The following is a 25,931-nucleotide window of genomic DNA, read 5'->3' on the forward strand; positions in this document are numbered from 1 at the left end:
AACCACTCTCTTTAATCTTCCAAGTATTACAGAGTGCCTACCACTGAACAATAGTGCTTTACCATTCCAGTTTACAGGCAAAAATGCAGATAAGGAAATGAAGTACTATTAAGCTTTTAAATAAAATATCAAATTACAACACAAGACTACTATACCTTTTCCTTAAAAAAAAAAAAAAAATCGAGAAAAAAATTTGCTACCTATCTTTTTAATAAAATAGCATTCCAAAAATTTATGCTGCCGCTAGGTCATTTAATTGTAAATGTCTGGTCCTTCAGGAATCTAAATGTGATGTTGCAAGTCATTTAATGTCTGTGGGCCTCAATTTCTTCATACATTAAAAAAAAAGGGTTGGGGCTGGCCCCCTGGCAGAGTGGTTAAGTTCACGTGCTCGGCAGCAGGCAGCCCAGTGTTTCGTTGGTTCGAATCCTGGGCTCGGACATGGCACTGCTCATCAAACCACGCTGAGGCTGCGTCCCACATGCCACAACTAGAAGGACCCACAACGAAGAATATACAACTATGTACTGGGGGGCTTTGGGGAGAAAAAGGAAAAAATAAAAATCTAAAATAAAAAAATAAAAAAAATTTTAAAAAGAGGGTTAGTTTGGCTAATTTCTATGATTTCCCTTTGAGTTTTATAATTTGCCTTAACTCACATTTCAATAATAGGAAGTATATATTCTTAACAGGAAATATCAAGTCTGGGATAACCAAAAGTCTCTAATCTATAATGTCAGTTTAATAAGAGGAAGGAAAATAGATTTGGTTTAGATCATTTAAGCAAACAAACAAAAGAAAAGCCCTTCTAACTGCAAAGCTCTGTCATGACTGCTAATCAGCTAACGTCTGTAATGTGGATGCAGCATGTGTCCCTTCTTACTGCTGACAGCTGTTCTCTATTCATCAATTATTATAATTTACCTTCTGGAACTGTGAATGATTTTTGGCCAAAAGAACAAATTACGTTAAAAGCAGGTACAGCTTTATAGAACTATAAAAAGAAAAGAATTCAATTAACATAAATGATATGTTGTATATATGCATAAAATATCTCTGGAAAAAAATACAAGAAATTGACAAAAGTGGTCATCTCCAAGAAGGAAAACTAGATAATCAAAGAATAAAAACTGAGAGAAGACTTTTCACTATAAACCCTTTTGTACCTTTTGAATTTTGTACCACGTACAAATATTACCTATTCAAAAAATTTAAAAACAAATATGAAACAAGTAATAAATTTCCAATCGCAAATAACTGGAAGGAATTAGTAATATAATGAATTCAATATGTATGTAATAAAGTAATAACATTTCAGAGTGATTTGTATTTTTTTCATAACCCAAAACCCTCTTCTCAGATCTGACTCAAATATTACTTCCATCTTTCTCTATGAGATAAAGTATTTGTGTTCTTTCCATATCCAAACCCACAAATACTTTAAAAACATATTTAATTACTGAAGTACTAAAAATTTACAAGAGAAGCAAAAGCTATTTTTGACAGACTGTGTAATTAAGTCACATAAAGCAGAAAAAGTAAAGAAAAAAACTGTCAAATTTGGCACTAAAAATGCAAACCTTCCATTTAACAGAAGTTGCCAAAAACAAACTTAAAAGACAAGGAACAAGCTAGGACTAAAAACAACACACATGAACAGTTAAATGGTTACCATCCAGAACACATAAACAGCATCTCCAAATCAATACGCCCCCCCCAAAAATTCCAGTTGAACAATGAGCAAAAAATACAGGCAATTCACAGAACTACAAATGACCAATAAATTTATGAAAAGATGTTCAACCCCACTAGTGATGTTAAAATAAGATACCATTTATGGCCTACCAGTTTTGCAAAAATAAAAAAGACCTGATAATATCTAGTGTTGACATGAATGTGGGTAAACGCCCTTTCATACATTGTGTTAAGAATGTAAATTGGAACAGATTTTTTGAGCGAGAGTTTGACAGCATAAAATTTTTCTCTTTGAAAATTTTAAATGTATATACTCCTTGACTTACCAATTCCAGTTCTACTTCTAAGAACCTATCCTGCAAAAATACTTGCAAATATATACAAAGATACATATACAAAGATGTACCTTGAAGATTTGTTTGTAATAAAGAAAAACTAGAAATAAATTGAGCTCCCATCAATAGACAAACTGTTAAATTATGGTAAATTCATCCTACAGAATACTAACACAGCGATGTAGATCCATGAATCCTAACAATGGAAAGGCACATCACAGAACAATACAGCTATCAATATTTGCTGACTGGATGAATATAAATAGGCCCATTATTTTTTTTAAAAAGGGAGGGCATGATATCGCTATGCCTAAATAAATAACAAAGAAAGGTCTGGAGGAATACATATCAAACTGTTCAGAGTGGTTACCTCTAAAGAGAAGAATGGGAATGGATGGAGGGCAGGAACTAGGAAGGGAAAGCGACTGAAGGGAGACTTTTTTTAGGATCTTTACTTATATTGTTTAATTGATCCTTATAACAATCCTATGAGATAGGCAAGCTCATCCTCATTTTACACTTGGCTTTGTAAGGTTAAGAATTAGCCTAGTATTTACATGAAGGCTAAACACATCTCACTAGCAGCTGAATACTTCTTTCAGAATTGTGTCAGGACATAAGTCCTGATGTCAGCATCGATGTCAACACCATCCAGGAAATCTTTCAGAAGTACCAGAGGGAACCTATTTAAAAGGGTAGCAAAACAACCAAAGGGCAAAGAGGAGGCAAAAATACGAATGTTTTTAGATTAATTTTTAAATCAATTTTTCATTAGTTTCTTAAACATCTGGGCTGCCTTATCTTGGTAGCCAGAGAAGAAACTGTCTCCTCTTCCTCAATTCATATCCTAAGCTTTGTAGCAATGAAAATTAGAATTTCTGACTGAGAAAGAGACAGAAATGCAGAGACAGAAAGGACAGGCAAAGAGAGAGAAACAGAGAGAAAGAGAGAGAGAGAAAGACGTAGAAAAGGAGGAAAGGAGGGAGAGAAGAAAGGAAGGAAATACAGAAGCCAAAGGTTACAACCCTGTGGCAAGATTGCAACCATAAGTCTACCAGATTCTAAAGCTCTTTCTACTATATCACACTGATTCTCAAGAAAGGGAAGGGCAAAGATAGCTTACAAAAACAAAGAAAAACATAAAATGGATATGGATAGAGTCACCTAAATATGCCAAAATGAAAACGCTTCATAGTACTGAAATAATTTTTAAAAACGATTCCAACACAGGTTCCTAGTTCTATGATTTTTCACATTATTTTTATATTAAACAATGTTAATAGGGTACGTAATCAAACTAGAAGTCTGCATTAATAACAATCTAACCAGACTTTTAAACATGCACTTTTAGCTGGACAAAAAGTATTAGCTCAACTGTGTAAGAAACTAAAATGAAATTAAAGATTGCTTTTTTTTTTTTCGGCTTCTTATTCTAAAAGGTCTCTCCAGGTCTGACAAAACATACTTCCTAACTCTTACTTAATAAACTCCACTTAATTTTTAAATTATGTTATCTAAATGAATACTGCCATCAAAAAATAAACAGTACTGAAACTGATCGGGAGGGAGGGAACCTCCAAAGAGAAAAATTTAGATCTAAGAACTCTAAAGTTTAACAGTTTAACTTTCAAGTTTAAAACAAATTTGAGTTTTCAAAATCTATTAAAAACCACACCAAATATGGGAAATCCAGATAAATCTAGATAAATTTTAACAGTGTGTTGTTACAATGCTTTACTACTAAACGTAATTTAGTTTTTTTTAGCATAACTAAAAGCAAAATTAGGGTGTTAATTTAAGGCATAAGAATCTCAGATCCAAAAACAAAATGTGTAGAGAATTTTATTTTATTCTTAAACAATACACTCTTTAGCTTATTTGCTTAGAGCATGGTTCAGCGGATCTGTTTAAGACCCATCAGACCTCTGCTCTGTTCTCTGGTCTCAGACTGAATACTTTTACAGTCAGAAAGCTCACAAATTGTGTCACTAATCTCAAGAGAAACTTGGTGGGTTAGGTATGGACAGACTAAAGCAAATCCATCCTTTAAAACAATTCAAAATGTGAATGCTTCTTACCAGTGAGCAACAGTGCCACCATTTGATTATACAATTATTATTAGACATTAGGCAGAGCTAAGAACTCAAGGTCTCCTGACTCCCAGGCAAAAGCTTTAGGTGTTAATCATGCAAAGAATTAAAGTCATTTTAAACAGTTTATTCCTTAAGTCATCACAGCAGCTCACAGGGAAAATTCAAATGTTTATTAAGCAGAGTTTCAACCTATAAACACATGTAAATAAGAAATGTGGAAAGTTTTTAATACTAATATTTGTAATAAAAATTTTAAACTCTAATCACAAATGTATGCTACATCAACTAAGATCAAAGTAAAATATGCATATAAATTCATACAGTATTCGTTATTTATTTGCTTCTGTGTTTTATTTGTGGTAAAAGGGATGCTTTATCTAAGGACATAACGTCCCCTTTTATTATATGATGAGATGTCCAGTATAGTTTTCTGTCACACCTAAAGTCAAGGTACCAAAAGTATGCTTTGTAAAATAGATTAAAATTGTCCTTCATGTTCTTTTTTTATTCCCACACTTACTTTTTTGTCTTCCAAGAGAAAAGCAAAACTGAAGATATTTGAGTACGCTTCAAAAGCTGAACTACATAAAAAATGGTTTAAGTCAGTAGGTCAACATTCAGAAACATATAAAGAAATGTACTGAACCAAGAGTCACAAAAACTTTAAAATGTACTGACAAAGCCAAAATTATACAAGCATTAACTACTGGAAGAAATACAATAGAGTATATACTATATAATTACCTATTAAAGTTTTCCATCCTTAGCTTTTCTAGTTCCTTAGCATTTATATATTTATCACAAAATTGATTTGGAAGGTACTTTAGTCCACTCTCCTATTTAGTAGAGAATATCTGAATAATTATCTCTGACAGATGGTCTGCCAATCTCTACATAAACGCCTCCAATGACAGAAAACTTTTATACCCTCTAAGGCCACTGTGGAAGGCAGTCTCTACAATGGCCACCAATACAACCTTTTGTAGTCCCTAGCCCTAGAGTGTGGGCTGGATTTAGTGACACTTCTACCCAAGAGTACAGTGGTAGTATTGAGATGTCACTTCCAAGATTTATAAAGAGACTGCAATATCTGTCCTGAGTGCAGGCATGTTTCCTCTCTCAGACTGCTCACTCTGGGAGAAGCCAGCTGCCATGTCTTGAGGCAACCTTGTGGAAAGATCCAAGTGACAAAGAACTGAGGGAAGCCTCCAGTCAACAGCCAGTGAGGAATGGAGGCCCTCAGTCCAACAGCCTGCAAGGAACAGAGGCCCACATCATTGAGCTTGGAAGGACCTCATCCCTGACTCGAGTTTTCAGGAGAGACCACAGTCCCTGTGGCAGCTTGACTACAACCTCAAGAGACACCTTAAATCAGAGGTACGTAGCTGGGCTATGCCCAGATTCCTGACCCTCAGAAACAGTGAGATAAATATTTGTTATTTTAAGCCATTAAGTTTTGGGGTAATTTTTGCACAATAGATAATACAGAACTCCAATTTTTTCCACAAATATAAAAAGGTAGGGTTTTTTCCCCCTAGTACTGAATTGAAATCTACTTTCTTGTGACTTTCATCTAGTTATGTCTTCAGGGTCAGCATAATACAACTCTGTTACGTAAAAAACTTTCACACATTTAAATCTGACCATATCACGTCTATTCCCCTACTTCCTTCAACCATTCTGGAACCAGCTTCCAGATCCCCCACCATTCTGCTCATTCTCCTTTGAACATTTGTTAATCTCCCTCTTTAAAGCACCCAAAGTAGAATACTCCAGGTGTGATCTGGTCAGCAACTGTCTACAGGGAGACTAACACTTCCCATGCTGTGGGCACTACGCAATGAACACACCTAAACACGAAAAGTTGCTTTACATCATCACCTGTTCCTGAGATACTGTTTTTGCACTTCCTAGAATTTCATTTCCAAAGGTTTTCTTAAAGTTGGAAAGAAAACCAACTCAATTCTATTTCCAAGCTTTCAAAATATTGTTAGGAAAAAAAAAGTTAAGCCAAAAATGGGCATTAAGGCTCCATTTTAGCTCAGTTCTATAAAGTTTTCTCGCAGATTTTGTTTCCATCTTCTTTTCCAACACATCAACAAAAGTCACAAAACATGGTACTTAGTCATAGAAATTCATTCATTTCATAGAATTAATTATTGAATCAAACATATCAAGTATAAATAGTATAATATTTGTATGTCCTTTTTCATGTAGCACTGTTTCTCTATAAAATAAGGTGTTGATTTTCGAAGTGAGATAACACTCCCAGCAGAGTGGCAAGCATGTGATTGGTGCTTAATAAATATAAATTCCTCCTCTTCAGAGCTCATACTCTTGGTAATGACAATGTGTCAAAAGGGCTGCTAATAACATGCTATGAGAGAGCTAGAGTGCTGTGGATAAAGTACAAAAATTTATTTTGGAAAAAGTCTACCTTGTTTTTTAAAAATATTTTTTGTGTAATTTAAAAATATTGGGAAGCTTGATTAGATCAGTTATGTTAAAGATGCAACATGAAGAGACTCCCACTTGTGGTAATAAATGTCTGAAGTCAGTATTCATTTAAAAATATTTGAGGGGCAAGCCCGGTGGCGCAGCGGTTAAGTGCACACCTTCCACTTCGGCAGCCTGGGGTTCGCCAGTTCAGATCCAGGGTGCGGACATGGCACCGCGTGGCAAGCGTCCCACATATAAAGTAGAAGAAGATGGGCATGGATGTTAGCTCAGGGCCAGCCTTCCTCAGCAAAAAGAGGAGGATTGGCAGCAGATGTTAGCTCAGGGCTAATCTTCCTCAAAAAATAAATAAATAAATAAATAAATAAAAATATTTGAGGGTCTACTCTGCACTAGCACCATGCTGCATCCCCGGGATACAGTGATTGAGTTAGTATGGTGAAAAGATGATAAAACGCAAAAGAAGAGCTTACAACAAAGTATGTGGTGTTTTGTAAGGGTATCTTTTCAGTCAAGCAGAAACAAACTCAAAACAAAAAGGAAGAAAAATCAGTTGAAAAAATATGTAGGCTTTGGCTGTTCAATGTAATGGTCTCAAAATTAAATGGCAAAAAAAAGTACTCTTAGGCATGGGTCAGCATTGGATTTGGAGCATGGAGACTTGGATTCAAGTCTTCTGTATAAAAATAATATACCTAAAATATAAAGAGTACCATAAAAGAATTACAAATAAAATGCTACAGAAGTTCAGAGTAAAGAGGTTTCCTGCTAAGAACAAGTTTGAAAAATTGTTAATACCCTAATATGCAGAGATGGGAAGGGAAAAGGTTCTAACATTTATTGTGCATCAACTATGTCAAGCCCTATGCTAAATATTCCCAGACATTATCTATGTAATTCTTACAACTCTATTTCATTTTACAGATGATTACACTAATACTCAGAGATGTCAGATGCTTGTGTAAAGTCACACAGCAAAAAGTACAGAAGCAAGAATAGGACGATCAGGTGGGTCTATCTGAATAAAATCCTGTGACCTCTCCATTACAACATTCTGACATTTATAGCAGCAAAAACAAGAGGGGATAATCAGGATTCAAGCAATCTTGAGCTTAATGTCAGTCAAAGTTTTAGGTATTGGAATTCAACTTATTTCCTGTACTACACAGTGGTTTGCTGTTGATGAGCTGAGCTTATGGCAATGCTTCTTAAACTTTTCTCCCTAAAGGCAGAAGAAACTGAACACACACCCAGAGAACTCTTAAGCATGAAATTTCTTAGAAGTCTTTGAATTTTACTTTAGAAATTAGTGTGAATATTACATTCTCCATATCATCTTTTTGTGTTTTAACATCAAAACAATATTTTTTATTCAAGTCTTCAAGTGAAATTGATGACAACTCCATAAGTGTGTGCCATGTTATGTGACCACAGATTTTTCTCTTGGCACATTGCAGCTTATCTCTAACAGTGCAAATACTCCTCTTTGAAAAGCATAGGTTAGACAGGATAAAGTAAGCTATTTCTTGATTATTCAAGGACCAATGATCCACACTAAGGATTATTTAACACAAATGAAGCTCATTGACTTGACCTCATCAAGTCAAATGAAGCTAACTCAATCACTGTATCCCGGGGATGCAGCATGGTGCTAGTGCAGAGTAGACCCTCAAATATTTTTATTTTTATTTTTATTTTTTTTTTTTGAGTAAGATTAGCCCTGAGCTAACATCTGCTGCCAATCCTCCTCTTTTTGCTGAGGAAGGCTGTCCACAGCCTTATTTTCTAAAATATGAGACTATATCCTACTGAAAGCAGGAAAGCAATCCTGACCCACATACAGGGAGGAAACACCCTTTTCTGCATGGTACCACAGTAATAAAAAAACCTCTGCCAAGGAGGAAGGATGCACCTTAATACTTCCCATGAGCCCTTTAAGGTCATTGTAACAAAATAAGGTTCTGGACCTAGAAATGCTAAATAGATCACGCAGAAAATTTTAATTATTCTTGCCAATGCTCTACTCTATTAAAAGATATTCAACAGATGCCTTAAATTTTTTTCCAAAAATGCTTTCAAATACATTATTTTGTTCAACTTCAGAGCTCATTCCCAGACTAAAACAACAGCAGGTAGTATCCCCATTTTACAGATCTAGAAGTTACATTAATAGTAAGTTAAGTACCTCTTCCAAGATTGTAATCAGCAGCAAAGGGAATCTTAAATCCAGGCAATCTGATTTCCAGCTTACTGAGCTACTAAGGAAAACCACATCTTTTCATACTCATTTTGAAACTGCAGCATACATGAAGCTTATCCTATGCTGTCCATTCAGTTAGTAACTGATAAACTCGATTTCACAAACAGAAAAAGAGGCTGAACACAATTACGTAACGAACATGGGACAGTACCCCTGTTCTCTTATGATACATTCCTGGTACTGGATTTTTTTAAAAAGAGAGAAAAGAATTAGGAAGTGGGAGAGTGGGGAAAAAAACAGGTTAAAATCCCTTCACAGAAAATTACATATTTATAACGGCATCTAAATTCAAGCGTTTTTGGTTTTTTACCTAACAATATAACATTACGGCTTAATTGCTTGGTCACTGTATAATAATTTTTCTTTCCTGTGCGGAAGCAATCTACCCCCTAAAACCTAAGGATTCATTACATCTTCCTCCTAAATGAGACCTCGAGAATATGCCATATAAAGGAAAACGGGCTCTAACGCGTTTCTCCTTTCTAGTAAAATTTCAGTGCAACACATGCCCACACTGGAGACAAAAAAAAAAAATCTATTTGGACTTACTTCGAAAAAAGATTTATAGCATATTAAAAACCTACATGTTAATTTCTGTGCCATTAACTTTTTGAAGCATTCTATGAAGTCTACAACAACGGGAATTAAGTGTTAGGATCACAACCCATGAATCTGGGTGGAACAAAGACTTCTCGTTTCATTATGCAGAGAGAACCAAGTTGCCAAAAACGCTCCGCTCAGACACCATGCGTGGTTACTGACTGCACGTCTGGGTATAGAGAAAAAATCAAAGGCTGGTCAAATACCGCCGCTGCCTATCCCCCCACCCCCCCGCCCCTTTTGCCCCCGGCCTCGCCCTAGAGCTGGAGCCCCAATCTCTTTCTCCCCAATATAGGAAAGCGGCTTAACCCTATGAGTTCTACAAGCTCCCGCGTCTTCTACGCAGGCACCCCCCCAACCCCCGCCCCGGCACAACCCGGGTTCCAAATCCAGTCGCTGGCCCTCTCCCTGACCCCCGCCCATACCCCCAAAGGCCTGCCCCCACCGACCACTGACGTAAGAAAGGCCAAACCCGGCCGCCGCGGGGCTGCCCCGCGCCGAGGCGCGGCTCCCAGTCCCGCAGCTTGCTCCCCTCCTCCCGGCCAAGGCGTGCCCAGAAAGGGACGCGAGCGCGCCCCTCGGTCCTCGCCCGGGCTCGGCAGGGGGAAGCATCCGCGCAGTCAGCTCTCCTCCCGCCTCTCAGCGTTGGCGAGGTGGGCACGAACGCTGCGCTCGCCTCCTGCTCAGGGTGGGGGGACAGTCGTGCCAGAGCAAGGGGCGTCGCTCTGCCCCCAGAGCTGGGCTGGCAGGGAGCGGCGACCTCGCATCCGGGCCCGGCCATTCCCAGGTCCTCAGCCGACGGCGCCGGGCCTCACCCACGACCCCAGTCCCCACCGGGTCAGCATCCAAGCCCACCCAAGACCCTTCCCCGGGGCCGCGAACGCCCTTGGGGTCGCCTGGGTCGGAACCCTGTCTAGTGGTGACAGGTGGCGATGGGTGACCATGGCAACCCGAGGTGTGCAGCGCGGCCCGACCCCGCCTCCCGGAGTCGCTCACCTGAGGCTCCAGGACGAGCCTGGAGAAGCGGCGGCGGAGAAAGCAGTTGAGCGGCCGACAGACGCGGCCCCGAAGCGGCTGGCTCCGGGCTGAGGAGGGAGCGCGAGGGCGGCGGTCTGGGTTTGGCGTCGGTCCTCCCTCCTGCCACCCGCGCGTCAATCCATCAGTTCGTCAGTCGTCCTTCCCCGCCTCAGCCCCTCCCGGGCCGGCGACCGCTCCGCTCAGCCTCTGGCAGACTGCGGTTGTCAAGCGGCGCTGGAGCCGAGCCCCAGCCCCGAGCCTCAGCCAATCGGCGCGCTTCCCCGAGGAGCCTCAGGACCCCGCCGAGTGGGGCGGCCAGGCAGGTGCCTGCGCCGAAGGGAGAGTCGGCGGGCCGGACCCAGGCCCGGGGCGAGGTGAAGACCCGCCTGGATGGATGGGCTGCCAGCCTGCGCTGTAAGGACCGGCCGGACTCGGGGGAAGAGCGGGCGCGGCGAAGGCGGGGGAGACCGGCAGCCGCGACGCAGACCGCCTACGGGTCGGTGACCCTGCGTCCAGAAATAGCGCGGAGGGGTTGTCGCCTCCGAATCGAGAGTCGTCTGCGCGTTAGAACTGGCTCTTACTACTCCTTCCCGATAACTTATTAATAAAGGCTAATGAAAGAAATCTTGCCGCCTCCTCTTCTCCTCCCCGCACCCTCCGCTTTCCCAGGCCCCACTTCCTTCCTGAAAACTCCAGCAGCTTATTTGCCCCTTTCTTGAGTTTCCATTTTGTGATGCTGATTGGCCTCGAAGGATTTTTCCGTTACTTAAACTTAACATGTTCTCTGTTTCTGACTACCGCTTTTGGTTGTAAGTCCCTTGGCAGCAAAACCTCACTACTTCCCACCCTGTGGGTGTAGTAGTATTCCACAAATATACGTGTTGCTCAACTGAGTTGAATTAAGGGTTCAGGGGATATAACCATGTAGAGCAAAGGAAGAATACGGTGATGCAGACCTGTAAGAACCTCATCCACACGAAGGCGAAAAGCGAAGAGTGAGCTGGGCCTCCCAAAGTGGGGCATTGTGGTAAAAGAGACTGGTAAGAATAAACATCATAAACATTTCTGGATAGGAAGAATTTGATCCAATTCAAGATCAAAGTGATAGCTTGGGGAAAAGATTCTAAGAAAAATATTTACAAATTCAAGGAAAACAATTTAAGTACAAAAGCTGAACTGCAAAACTTCAATTGCAGAGTCCTGATTAACCCCTGGAAGAAAGTCATTAACCCTTTCAGTGAAAAGTGACAGACAAATAAATATAAACACGACTTAATGTTACTCAGGGTCTTGATATTTAAAAAAAAAAAAAAAGCTTTACAGAATGTTTAAATTAAAAAAGTAGGCAGATATGATATATCCTGGAAATAAATAGTCTGTCGATTATTTTGCCAGTATAGTTTACCTGAGAACCGATTCTCAATCTTGATTCTCAAACAATAGCAGTTGCAAGAACCAGCACTATTTAAATATTTAAATCTTCAACTGGATCTAGAAGTTACTAATCAGGGACAATCTAACAAACGTTTGACCACCTATTAGGGGCAGCTTGCTAAAAACAAAAGAAGCTGACCTGGTACTAGATTGGGTTTTGCATTCATTAAGCACAAAATGAAGTGCTTTGCCTATGTTCTCATTTAAAGCCTCATAATCTCCCTTATTAAAATACCTGTTAATTATTCCCAATTTAGAGATTAAGGGAAATAACTTGCCCAAGGTCAAACAACTGATAATGTAGCAGAGTCAAGACTCTAACCATTCTGAATCTTAAATCTGTCTTTGTCCACCTCACCTCACTGCGTAAGGACTAGAAATTTTAGCTTGAAGAAAATGGACTTTATTCTGACAAGGTAGAGGGAATAAGAGATCTTCACGTTTGTATTCCCCATACCGTTGGCATAGTGTTATTTGCATCCAAATTTGCAGTAAATAGTAATCAGAATTCTTAGAAGTAAATGCGTAACCATTATATTTCCAGAAAAAGGTGATGGGAGGAGAAAAGAAACCAGGCACTGAAATACAAGACATCTGGTACATCTTATCACTTGTACACTGATAAATGCATTGACTGTATTTGCTTCCTAATGTAACATCAAGTTTTACACTACAACCTTAATAGCTGTTAGCCTAAGGTATCACCTTTCCTTCTGTGCTCAGCCACACTGGTTAAGATTAGATCTTCTTGTCTTTCACTCTAGTTGTTGCAAAGCAGTGAATTGTTCAGAAAGGACAAGGCTTTCTTAGATAAAGGATTGTCCTTAGGTCCCGAGGTACTGCCTCAATCATTCACCAAATATTTGCTGAATGCCTACTCTGGATCAGGAACTAGGTTAGGCATCATTTGAAAATGCAGGTTCTAACTTGACAGACTGATTCATGGTGCCTTGTGACATAAATGCCTATAGGCTAAGGTGGATTCCTTTTAATATGATTCTCAAATCTATCTAAAAAGGGAAATGGAAGTTTTTGGCTTTCCCCAAATAGTAGAAAGGAACCTGAGTACAAGACTAAGGAAATCTTGCTTCAGGCTGTTGAGCCAAAATTCAGTGGGAAGAAGCAACTTGTTTTAAAAGCTCCACTCTCATCATTAGAACACACACTCATAAATACCCACACCAAAGAGCTGTGTGCTTCAGAGCCAGCAGTGTCCTGGTTTGGGAGAAGAAAGTATCACCACTGCTGCTTCTCCTTCAAACAGGTTTAAGGATTCTGTAGGAAAAAGACTAGGTCTGCCATTGCTCCTGTCTAGACCCCTAAACAAAAGCTTACATTATATGTGGATGGTTAAACCTAGTCAAGAAAAATATATTCTTGTTTCAACATAAAAGAGATGTGCTTTTATTTACAGTAAGTAAGTATCTGGATGTTATATAGAAAAGTAAATAAAATATTTTATTTTGGAAAAAAGATTCCATTTTAATTGTTATTGAAATACTTCAAAATCGAAAAAAGGGGGAACTATATGTTAGGAAAAGTTAATAATACATAAGGCACATTAAATATCATAATTTCAGATGGGTGTTTTAGGATAAGGTTAGTAAGTTTCTAGTAATAACCTTGAGACCATTTAGTAGAACTTGTTGTAAAAATAGAAGAAAAGCAGAGATTCAGCAAAATGAGTCTAGGTAGATGTCTTATTGTAAGTTTGTGTGCCCCCAAAATACTTATAAAAATCTTATTTCAGAAAAATTAAGTATAGTATTAGCATTTCTTTTAGAGTTCTGTCAGTAACTAAGTTGGTTCTTTCCTAATAAATTTTCAATTATTTATCTAAAATGGCCATGCAAAGGCAAATGAAAAAATGATTTATGTTTTAGAAATTGTTCTTCCTATCCTAAAGAATACACCCAAGCGTTTCAAGGCAGTTTACCAGGCTTTTTGTGTAAGTATAATAAAATGAGTAAGTGCACAGAAGTCTCAGTACTACAAACAACATGAATTGGGATTTTGTACAAAAGTTCAAAACGAAACTCTTATCAATCTACTGGTAACACATAAATTTGCTCCTTTCTTTATTTCTATAACTTTAGAATTCCATTAATCCAGATACCATATAGCAAAATGGTAACTGTGCTATGCCTCAAGTACAATGGGTACTTAATAAATACTTGTCTGATGTATCAAAACGTTTGCCTTGATCCTGTCCTATAACAGTCTGACTAGCTCATGTAGTCATTTACCAGGACCCTGGAAAAGCAGCAGCTTTCAACAACACATTTAACACCTTGCTCACTGGTCATCTACCCCTCGGTCTCTATTTGTGGTAAGAAAGGAAGCATAGGGACCCTAAGAAAATCAAGCCTAGAGAATTGAGAATGTTCTGAGATGCAAGGAGAGCTCTTAAAAGTTCTTGATTTTCAGGTAAAATGCTCAGTGTTGTCAGCTCTTTGAGGCTTCCCTGAAGAACTTGGAAGAAAAACTGCCCTCTTTGAATTACCTCTGAGATCATTAAATGAATTAGAGTAGAAAAACACAAAGTCACCTTAAAGCCTACAAGCAGACAATGCTTGGATGGGTATTGTCAGTGGAAGTGAAAACTCAAGCCAAGTTTCCAGTGTCAGTAACAAGGCAATCTTGAAGGTAGCTCCCAAGGCAATACACCCCTCTGCATTGCTTCAGGCCCTGGGGAGCCATTTTTCCTGTTTCTGTATTAATTCTACTTATCTTACCTGATGCTGTAGCCAATGCATTCATCTAACTCCTGCATTCTTATTCACCCTCGGTTTCCCACTTGTGTATGCCTAGAGAGGGAAGAATTAGCTGGCCATACAGGTACATGTTTTACTTACATCTGTAAGTTGGCATGCATATTCATACACTGGTCTTATGAGCTTGGTTTCTGTGAGTCCACCCAGAGAGATGGATGTGCTCTCCATTTGCTAATGAAATCGGTTTCTGAGCCTGCAATGCTGCAAATCAAACTCTGGACTGTAGTACATTCTCCCAAGTAATGCAACCTGCTGAGGCCTTTTGGGAAGCAGCCAAATGACTCCCAAGACAACATCTCTCTCCATTGATGAGAGGCCAAGTGAACTATTTCCCTGATTTTTAAATTTCTACACTTAGAATTAATATTACAGTTTTTACTTAAGAAAACCAGTCCAAATACAGTAAAAACCAATGACTTCATGCTCTGCTTGAGCATCTAATAAACATACTAGCTAGAAAAAGAAAGATTTTTTTTTTTCAAGAGCTTCACTTAAGACAAAGTGGGGGAGGGGAGCTATTATAGATTAAAAGAAATTTAGATATACCTACCAAATGCAACGGGTGATGCCTTGCTTAGGTCCCGTTGCAAACAAACTGTAGTAGGTAGAATAACAGCCCCCGAAAGATGTCCACGTCCTAATCCCCAAAACCTGTGAATATGTTACTTTACATGGGCAAAGAGACTTTCCTGGTGTCATTAAGTTAAGGACCTTGACATGTGGGGATTAGCCTGGGTTATCAGGTGGATCCAATATAATCACAAGGGTCCTTAAAAGCCCAGAACCTTTCCTGGCTGGGGTCAGAGGGAGATATGACCATGAATGAAGGGTCAGAGATGCAACGTCACTAGCTTTGAAGTTGCAAAGTGATCATGAGCCAAGGAATGCAGCCTCTAGAAGCTGGAAAAGGCGAGTAAACAGATTCTTTCTCAGAACATCCAGAAAGGAATGTAGCCCTGTGGGTACTTTGATTTAGCACATTGAGGCCTGTGAAAGACTTCTGACCTAGAGAACTAGTAAGATAATGAATTTGTGTTAAGTCGCTGAATTAGCAGTAACTTGTTACAGCAGCAACAGAACATTAATATACAAACTCAAAAAGATATTTTGAGACAAATCAAGAGATTGAAACTGTTTGGGTATTAGAAGGAATATTGAGGAGTTAGTGTTAATTTTTGTTAGGGTATGATAATAGTATTTGGACTACCTTTTCAAACTTTTTCTTAGAGATACATACTGAAGTATTTACAGATGAAATGATACAATACTATCGGGGATTTGCTTTAAAAAATACTGCCCCTCCCACCCCCACCCCCCAAAAACGGTGGGGAAATATATGATATTAAATTAGAGGGGCTGAACCAGTGGCGCAGCCGTTAAGTGCGCATGTTCTGCTTTGGCGGTCTGGGGTTCGCCGGTTCAGATCCCGGGTGCGCACATGGCACCACGTGGCAAACCATGCTGTGGCAGGCGTCCCACATATAAAGTAGAGGAAGATGTGCATGGATGTTAGCTCAGGGCCCGTCCTCTTCAGCAAAAGGAGGAGGATTGGCAGCAGTTAGCTCAGGGCTAATCTTCCTCAAAAAAAAAAAAAATCAGAAAAATGTTAATTGTTGAAGCTAGGGGCTCATGATACTATTCTATTGTGTATACTTGAGAGTAAACTTAAAAAACTAAATAGCAAGCTTTTTAAAAAGTGAATTAACTTAGGAGAGAGCACTTGAACACTATAATCAGCACTGTCCAAAAGAATTTTCTGTGATAATGGAAATGTTGCATATCAGCACTGTTCGGTGCAGTAGCACTAGCCATGAGGTTGCTGAGCACTTGGAATATGGCTAGTGAAACTGAGGAATTTTATTTAATTTTAACTAAATTCAAATAGCCCCCTGTGGTTAATGGCTACAATATTACACAGCTCAGCTCCAGATATGGGAAGAGAGCCATGCTGCCTTACTCTTAGAATTGAGTTTATAAGCTCATGAATCAAGTGAAGCGAGTGCACATCTGTTATTTTTGTCTGCCCAGCCTCTCTTTACCTTTCTTACTAATAGTTGTACCCACTTCCCACCCCAAATCCAAACCATTCTTCACCACAGAGGTGGGGCATGAGATCCAGGCTATAGAACTTCCTGGCCACAGTGATTGGTTCAAGAATGACCAGAGCCAGGACAATCAAACTCCTTGCTCAGAATTTTCTGTACTAGGAAGTGAAGTAGTGCCCTCCATCAGGAGTTGTGTGGATGGAACCCTAGAACTGTTGGCCATCATGTTCCCTTGACATACTGAGGTTCCTGAGGAAGTAAAACCAAAATTATGACAAAGATGGACAGAGTCTCGATTCTCCTCAAGTTCTTAGGTTCAGTCAACGCTGGAGTCAATTCCATCCCTTCCTTCGTTATATAAGCCAATAAACTCCTCGTTTTTGCTTATGCTATTTTTGAGTTAAGTTCCATCAATTGCAGCCTAAAGTCTTAATACAAAGTCCCATAAAAAATTTCCTGAGTGCCAGGATTATTAGCAATAGTAAGACTAATGGCACTGCTATAGACTGAATTGTATCCCCCTAAAATTCATGCCTAAGCCCTAACCCCATATCTGGCTGTATTAGAGATAGGACCTTTATGGAGGTAATTAAGGTTAAATGAGGTCAAAAAGGTGGCACCCTGATCTGACAGAATTGGTGCTCTTATAAGGGTAAGAACTGGGGCCAGCCCCGTGGCCAAGTGGTTAAGTTCACGCACCCCACTTCGACAGCCCAGAGTTTCACCAGTTCAGATCCTGGGCACGGACATGGCACTGCTCGTCTAGGCCACACTGAGGCGGCAACCTACATGCCACAACTAGAAGGACCCACAACTAAAATATACAGCTATGTACTGGGGGGATTTGGGGAGAAAAAGCAGGAAAAAAAAAAGATTGGCAACAGTTGTTAGCTCAAGTGCTAATCTTTTTTTTTTTTTTTTTGAGAACGATTAGCCCTGAGCTAACACCTGCTGCCAATCTTCCTCTTTTTGCTGAGGACGACTGGCCCTGAGCTAACATCCGTGCCCACCTTCCTCTACTTTATATGTGGGACACCTGCGAAAGCATGGCTTGCCAAGCAGTGCCATGTCGGTACCCAGGATCCGAACCAGTGAACCCCAGGCCACTGAAGCGGAGCATGTGAACTTAACCGCTGCACCACCGGGCCAGCCCCTCAAGTGCCAATCTTGAAAAAAAAAAAAAAAAGAGTAAGAACCAACAGAGCTCTCTCGAAGCCATGTGAGGACACAGTGAGAAGGCAGCTATCTGCAACCCAGGAAAAGTCCTCACCAGAACCTGACCGTGATGGCACCCTGATCTTGGACATCAGCCTTCAGAACTGTGAGAAAATAAATTTCTGTTGTCTAAGCCCCCTAGTCTAGGATATTTTGTTATGGCAACCCAAGCTGACTAATACAGACACCCAGTATAACTGCCCTAGTGCCATTACTACCAATTCCTCTATTTAGGGTGAAGTAGAACTTAACAAAAATAGTGACATACTGATCTTTTATTATTCCGTTCCCATTCTTGATTTCAGCTTAGACTGGAGTAGCTTTTCAAGTGGGTTTACTTTTTTAAATAACAAAAAGATCAGCCTAGCTATCTTAAATCTCATTATCAATTCAAGAGCATTACAATACAGAAAACAGTCTTTAGTGAGATTAAGTAACTAGAATTATATTACCAGTAATGAGGGTAAAAGCTGATAAATCACATAGTCAAATTCAAGTGTTAATCTTTCTAATTTTTCATACTTTATTCCTTGTATCAGTAGGTTAAGAAAATAAAATTTTCCTAAGTACTGATTTATAGATAATGTTTATAAGTGGCACACAAGACATTGTTTCACAGAGTAATATTCAGTGACCCCTTTGAATGCAATTTTAATCCTTCTTTTAAGCTAAGTGCAATAATTTATACAATAAGCTAAATACACACAAAACCAGTATATCCTGAACTACAAAAGTGGTTTCCGTAGTCTCATATGGTTTTAGTCACATACACATTTCCACAATGAACAAGTACTGACAAATACGTTAATAAAACACTACCCCAAATGCTTATCCTGCCATCAGCTTTTTGAGCAATGCCATTCCTGTTACTGAAAGCGTTTACTTTTAGAAGCTTTAATCTGACCTGAGAAAATGAGTTCTCTTAAAACTTGACAAGTAGTATATCCTAAGCCCAAAAGGTTTTAAATCAAAAAAGCTTCCAACACGGAAGCATTCACATGAAACTTAGTTTCTCCAAAAAAAAAAAAATCACTTATCTAAAAGAATATTGACACAAATTGTCTTAAGACAAATAAACACTCCTAGAAAAGACTGTATTTTTCTCATTTTCTCTTGTTTCTCCTCTTCTCCATCCTCTCCTTAAAAGAAACAAACCAGTTCACTATCTTAATAACCTCTCAGATTACTGTAGTCTAAAAACTTTAGAATACATGAAATGACTTAGCTATTATAAAGTCAAAGGTGCCATTTAGATTTCACATATTAAACAGCTACAGTATAGCCTACAAAGGATACAGGTACACCTGATACATAAATACTACTTTATCATTTACAGAGTCAAAAGTCAGAAGGAACTTAAGGGTTTGCAAGGTACTTCAATTTACGTGTGGTCATTAAAACCCAGTAAGTAATTCAAGTATGGTAATATAATGGCAGGCAATTGACCGCTCAAATATCACTCTAAAATCGAAGACATGAAAATAAAGGCTGAAACTTGGTGTTTCCCCATCTTTCATTTACATGGCTAGATATCAGGACCTTATTGTGGAAAACATACAGTTATTATATATGGTTTCCCCAAAAGATAATGAAGCTTCAGAAAGTACAAAAGATGTCAAGACCCATAGTTTGCTTCATCAAATGCTTTTCTAGCTCGTTTCAATTCTTCATTCATTGTAAGCAAGTCTTTAACTCTAGCAAACTTCCTTGGGTCCTTTCGAATCAAGAAGACGATATCTTCAACTTGTACCCGACCTTGTCTTCCAATTGACATTGCCTTGTGAGTCTATTGCAAAGAAACATATTAAATTCAATCAATTTTTTAAAAAATCTAACATTTTACTCTTAATGTGCATTTATTTAATGCTAGTGAGTTTGAAGACTTTCTCTTCTAATTATAGCTATTCATTTGTGAATTGTCTATTCATGTCCTTTGTCTACTTTCTACTGTGTTCTTAACAATATTTCTCTTAATGCTTTACAGACATTTTTTAATATTAATTACATTAAAACTATCAACTTTACTGATGTTTGTTTTTTTGATATATTTGGCTTTTTGTCTTCATTTGTATAAAATAATTTTATAATTTTTTGGTAACCATCCATTTCATTTAAGCTTTGTGTACATCTCAGTAGCCAATAAATATTGGGGGGTTTTGTTAAAACCAAATCTCAGCCCCTATCATTATATATTCATCCTGTACAAAAACAAAAGTTGATCATAGCATTATTTCTAATAACTAAAAAAAGAGAAACTAAATATTTAACAAGGCATTGAATAAACAAATTTGAGCACATCCAGTCAATTAATATTATGAAGCCATTAAAAATATTATAGAGTATTATGCAATGACATGGGGAAAATGTTCTAGACTTTCCCTAAGACAAAAAAAGGTTCTAAGACTGTAATATACAATATGATTTCAATTTTATAAAGTTTAAAAATATGTGCAAAAAGACAAAAGAATATTCACCAGAATCTTAGCATCAGTTGTCTCTAGCTGGAAGGATTACAGATTTTTATTTTCTTCCCTGCACTTTTTAAATGCTTTCTAAATTTAATCAATATTAATTACTTTTATAAGTAGGTAAAGATTTTTAAAAATGCACACTCTGACCCAGTAATTTAACTTCTATTATTCTGTACTAAGAAAATGATCCAAAAACACAGGGTAAAAATTTTTAAGAACTGAACACAACCAAACTCAGTATTCCTATCTTTGTGAATATATCCACAGGAGACAGAGGGGAAATTTCATGAATATGGTCATTCAAAATTATCTATTCAGTTAAAAATAATCTGTAATAACTTATACAATAGAGAAATGGTTAAGTATATTAGAAAGCAATCTGAATTTTACATAGCTACTAAAATAACTGTGATTAGGACATGGGAAATATATATTATAAAATTTTGAACAAAAAAGAATGTTTACCATGATCACCACTATGGAAAACATTGTATACCTTTAAATAAATACTGGAAGGGGGAAACATGTTGGATGGTGGGATTATGGGTAATATTTTAAATTTTATTCAAGGATCTTAAATCCTAATAAATAAAATTCAGGGGAGTGGAATATATATTGTGTATATGTGTGTATATATTATCTATCTCTCCATCCTTAATGATAAATAGTAACTTCTATAAAACAGGTTGTTAAATGGATAGCTTATTTCAAAAGGATGCCATAGTTCTAGTCTTATCTAAAAGTTAGAATTTCAAATCAATTCCTCAATTAACTAACATGAATTACAAAACAACTTACCATTTCAGTGATGAACTCTATGACAAGGTCTTCGAGAATATCCACTGACTCAGTATAAGGATTCTGGTCATCCCCAAACCCATACATCATACATCGTACTGTAAAATAACAGTCATTTTGTTTACTTGAACAAATTTAACAATCTGACCAATACTTTTTTCCAATTAGAACTGAAGCAAGTTATAGAAGATATTAGTATAAAAATACATTTACGTTGTATTTGTTGTCTCAACGAATGGGTTTTGGTGTAAAAGGTTTTAACCAACTGTTCCTACCTAGCTTTCCCTAGGTAGGAACTCCTCTTCCCTCCTGGCTACTGAACCCTGACATCATTATTCTTTCCCTAACCTCTATTATCTACCCACCTACAACCCCAGAATACCTTTGAGTAGGAAACTCCACGGCAGGGACAGGAGGAGTAGCATTGGCTCAGCCTTTACTAGGAGTGTTTTCTCTGTGTGTGGCAGTGGGGCATTGGAAAAGAAACAGCAAAATCCTTTCTGATACGACTACAGGGAAAAGGACATGAGAAAAAGTGCTCCAATCACCTTCTTAGAGGAAGGACAGGGTAATCAAAAGGAAAAAGTAAAGGGCTTACTATACAGTATCTTGACATTTCATTCCCTAGATCAATGCAACTGCCAGCCCTTTCAAGGCTGAAGGAACCATAGAAAATGCAAAAGAGGAGAAAAGTTTAATACAAGGTAGTAAAAATAACTGCCAACAGCTAAAACTTACACAGCTCTTACTATATGCCAGGCACTGTTTTAAGCCCTTCACATATTTAACTTATTTAATCCTCGCAACAATCCTTTGAAGTAGATACTATTATTATCCCCATTCTATACAGATGAGGAAGTTGAGGCACGAGTTAAGTGACTTAGCTAAAGTCACACAGATAGTAAGAGATGGAACCTGAATTTGAACACAGCTGATCTGGCTCCAGAGTCTATACTCCTATCCGCAACAGTATTATACTTCTTGGTAGTTTAGGGCAGATGGGATCCATATGGATTCGTATTCTATAATCTATAAACTCCCAGTTAGTCCACTGACAAGCTTCAAGAAGTCCTTGAACCCTCCTGAAATTATATGCAAAAATTGTATACAGTATTTGTGTGTGTGCATTTTTCTGGAAAAAAATCAACTCAGCAGATTCTCAAAGAGATATAAACGTAAAGAAACTGTCATACTTTGGAAATGTCTTATATCTTGACATAAGTGGTGGTTACAAGTATATGTATATATGTAAAATTCATCAAGCTGTTCGCTTAAGACTAGTACAATTTATTGTCTGTAAGTTGCACGTTTTAAAAAAATAAAAGAACAAACTCTTAGAAGACTTCTAAAGGCATGAATGAGTACATTAAGGATAATTCCTATTTAGGCAGAAGCAAAAGCTGGTAGAACTGAAAAGAGAAGAAAGTAGACCAGGCCTAGGGAAGAAAAGAAAGGGGTGACTTGGAAGCCAGCCTGGGATAGGGAGGTATCCCTAGGGGCTATACTGGGAAGAGCCTTTAGGTTCAGATACTGGAGGGAGAAAAGAAAGACAGAAGCCAATATCCTCTCTTTAGGATTCTGAAAATTTTTTTGCCTTTTTTTTTTTGAGATAATTTCAGACTTACAGAAGAGTTGCAAAAATAGTACAGAATTCCCAAATACCCTATATCCAGCTTCCCCTTATGTATATATGTTACATAACCACAGACATTTATTAAAACTAAGAAATTAACACTGGTGCAAGTACCAAACTTATTCAGATGGTACCAGTTTTTCCACTAACGTCCTTTTTCTGTTCCAGGATCCCACACTATTTAGTTGTCATGCCTTCTTCATTTCCTCTGATCTGTGACAGTTTCTCAGACTTTCCTCGTTGTTCATGACCTCAACACTTCCAAAGAATACTGGTCAGTTATCTTGCAGAATGTCCCTCAGTCTGGATTTTTCTGATGTTTTCTCATGATTAGATTGTGCTTGTGCATTCCTAGCAAGGGTACCACAGAGGTGATGCCCTCTTATGCATCATATCAAGGGTACATGATGCCAATATATATTACTGGTGATATTAACTTTGATCATTTGGGTAAAGTACTGTCTGTCAGGATTCTCCACTGTAAGATTACTATTTTTCCTTAAATATTTTGAAGAAGGTACTTTGTCATTAACATTTTGATGGGCAGAGTTCACCAGCAGTGAAATATATTTCACTGGAAAAGGGAAACTTATATTAGATAGGAAGTATGTAAACTGTATTTAGTTAAAGGGTCTGTAAAGACAAATACCAGTGAATGCTCCGAAAATCTGTTATAGTAGCAAAAATTGTTTTAAAAAGATGGTTTAGGAGAACATATCTTGGTTAATAAGACATATGAAGATTCAGGTAAGACAAGGAGAAGGCTGTGAAGATTCCACATTCTTGTCATTACAAAAATAAAACAATCCAAGTGGAAGAAAGGTTTCTGCTAAGAACTGACTATGCAAGCATCACTCTGGGATGCTCTGGTGTAGGAATCCCCTTCTTATGATGAAATAAAAAGCAAAGCCAACCACATACAAATGGAGGAAATAGCATCAGAGATGGAATAAGGAGTGGTCAGCTTTAGGTTAGGAATTGACATATGGAGAAGAATTTGAGTGGTTTAAAAAAAAAAAAGACACACTCATTCTGCAGTTTCAAGAGCGTTTGGGAACTGCTTACGTCTGAGCCAGCATAAATAAACCAGGTATTCATGTGTTGCCTCATCTGTCAGTACTCAGACATAACTGTGTGTAAAGGACCCAGTACTGAGAGATGGAGAGTACATTCTCACAGTGCCTTTCAGGGGTTGGCCTGGGCCAGCTGCACTAGCAGCAGCTCTCCCTATTGCTGCTGCCCAAAAAGGGTCAAACCTGTCTACTGAGAGAGTAGAAGAGAGGACTAAAACATTATAATCTCTACGCCACTGTAATGCCTCACACCATTCACCACTTTCCTGCCTTGTCCTAGTCCAAAACCCCAACTTACTTCCTACCCTCACCACCTGTTCTAGGATCCATCACAACTTTTGTCTTCCAATGAAAGCAGCCCCTGCTCCTAATGCTGCAAAGATAAAGGGAAAGGAGAAGTAATGGAAGTATGTTCTTAGTCCCTGAATTGAAACACTGATCATATTTCCTTAAGAAAAAACTATACACACACACATATAAATTGGGGTTAGCATCATTACTATCTATGATTCACAAGTTTAGCAGAATCTTATAGGCAAGTCTGAGAATATTGTCCCCACAGGGAAACACATTCAGAACAGATATATCTACTTTGAACAACTATGTCCAAAAATCTTTATCATCTGTAATAAAATAATTGTCAAATACTACTTACATTCTTTAGAAAAAAGTCTCTTTCTTTTACCCTGTCCACCATCTGCACCTCCTCCAATTTCTTCATTTTCTTCCTCAAACTAGAAGATGTATGTATAGAAATGTCAAGTACTGCATTTGATTTTTTAATAATTAACATTTTTTTCCATTTTTAACACTGATATCAGGCCAGAAAGCCTAAAGCAAACAGCAAAAAATCATGAAACCGTAGCAACTGAGGGGCCTCAAAGACTATCCAGTCTAAGTTCTGACTCATGCAGGAATGGCTTCTGCAATGTCCCGAACAAATAATCCTACTGCCTCTGGTATGCTAATGACCATATTTTTTTTTTTTTTTAACCAACTAAGTTGGCCTATTGCTACACGGTTTTACTATTAAAAGAGGTGGTTTTAAATCAAAGTTAGCAAAACTAGTATTTACTAATCACTGCTTATACAGTGCTAGGAACTTTCGTCAAGTAAGACTTAACCCCATTTTACGACAGGAAAACCGGGGCTCAAAGTTAAGTAACTTGCTCACAGAGAACAAGGATTTTGAAATCCAGGCTTCCTGATTTGCGGTCTATTATTTTTCCACTACAATAAGTATAGCGTTTTGATAGCAGTTGAACTGTTGGTTCATAAGGAGCCCTAACAAAGACGTATTAGCTGTGTCCTCTAGTGACTCTCTATGCGTTTCAAAGTGTGTCTGGCAAATATGGACCAAAGGCTAAGGGCAAGGGGCCACCTTCCTACTCTGCCTTCACGTCCTACCCCATGTACTAAAGACATGAATCCGGAGGGAAAGGCTAGCACGGCGTCAAGTCCCCGATTCTGTCGGCTGAATTCATTAGGGAAAACAGACCCGATTCTGAATTCGGCCTCCGCTCCTGTGCCGGGGGGAGTAAAGAAAAAAGTGGGTTGGAACAGAAGTGGTCACTCACGGTGGGGTCTTCTTCCTCATCTGCCATCTCACCAGGCAGGCAACCTACAAGACCCAGCCGCCTCGGTCCGAGCCGTTTTTACTACTTCCGCCGCCCCACTTCCGGTGACGCTCGGGGCCGGGGCGGGGCCTAGCCGCCCCGCCTGCGGGAGAGGAACGTGTGCGTCCCACCTAGCGGTGGAACCAGGCGGTGCTTAGGCCAGGCGTGGTGAGGTATTGGCTCTATAACCCCGAAGAAGGGATTAAAAATTAGCAAAGAGAAGGGAGTCATGGGATAGGAGGCGTGTATTTCGTTGTCACCCTAAATTTGTTTCTACGTATGGATCATCGCTTCCTGAGTTGGGACTGCGAAGCTGTGGATCATCGTGGGGCTAGTCAGCGGTCCTTGGCTGCCTGGAGGGCGTACTTAAAACAATTTCAGCAATTTAGAGTTCCACTATTGTTTATTGCGAAGC

General features: G+C 38.7%; 2 protein-coding genes across 7 annotated transcripts in view; both read right to left on the minus strand.

Moving 5' to 3' along the window:
• The window catches only part of WDR47 (WD repeat domain 47), a 57,875-nt gene extending 47,115 nt beyond the window's left edge, over positions 1-10,760 (minus strand). Inside the window, exon 1 of one of the 5 annotated variants that reach the window (XM_046645608.1) lies at positions 10,437-10,760. The gene's annotated coding sequence lies outside the window, so the exon portion shown is untranslated. The remainder of the gene's footprint in view (positions 1-10,436) is intronic. The other 4 variants (XM_046645607.1, XM_046645609.1, XM_046645610.1 and 1 more) reach the window with 4 other exon arrangements.
• Positions 10,761-18,182: 7,422 nt separating this feature from the next.
• TAF13 (TATA-box binding protein associated factor 13) lies at positions 18,183-25,567 on the minus strand. 2 transcript variants are annotated; one of them, XM_046645838.1, is made up of 4 exons: positions 25,478-25,567; positions 24,556-24,634; positions 21,195-21,292; positions 18,183-19,711 (listed from the first exon to the last, which is right to left on the minus strand). In XM_046645838.1, the coding sequence occupies exons 1-4, from the start codon at positions 25,502-25,504 to the stop codon at positions 19,541-19,543; spliced, it is 375 nt and encodes a 124-aa protein (XP_046501794.1). In that variant the 5' UTR covers positions 25,505-25,567; the 3' UTR covers positions 18,183-19,540. The 2 variants fall into 2 exon arrangements, with proteins under 2 accessions (XP_046501794.1, XP_046501795.1); XM_046645839.1 differs by lacking the exons at positions 24,556-24,634; positions 25,478-25,567 and adding an exon at positions 21,577-24,164.
• Between the last annotated feature and the right edge of the window lie 364 nt (positions 25,568-25,931).

This window comes from Equus quagga, chromosome 18 (genome assembly GCF_021613505.1).
Source record: "Equus quagga isolate Etosha38 chromosome 18, UCLA_HA_Equagga_1.0, whole genome shotgun sequence".
Lineage (NCBI taxonomy): Eukaryota > Metazoa > Chordata > Mammalia > Perissodactyla > Equidae > Equus > Equus quagga.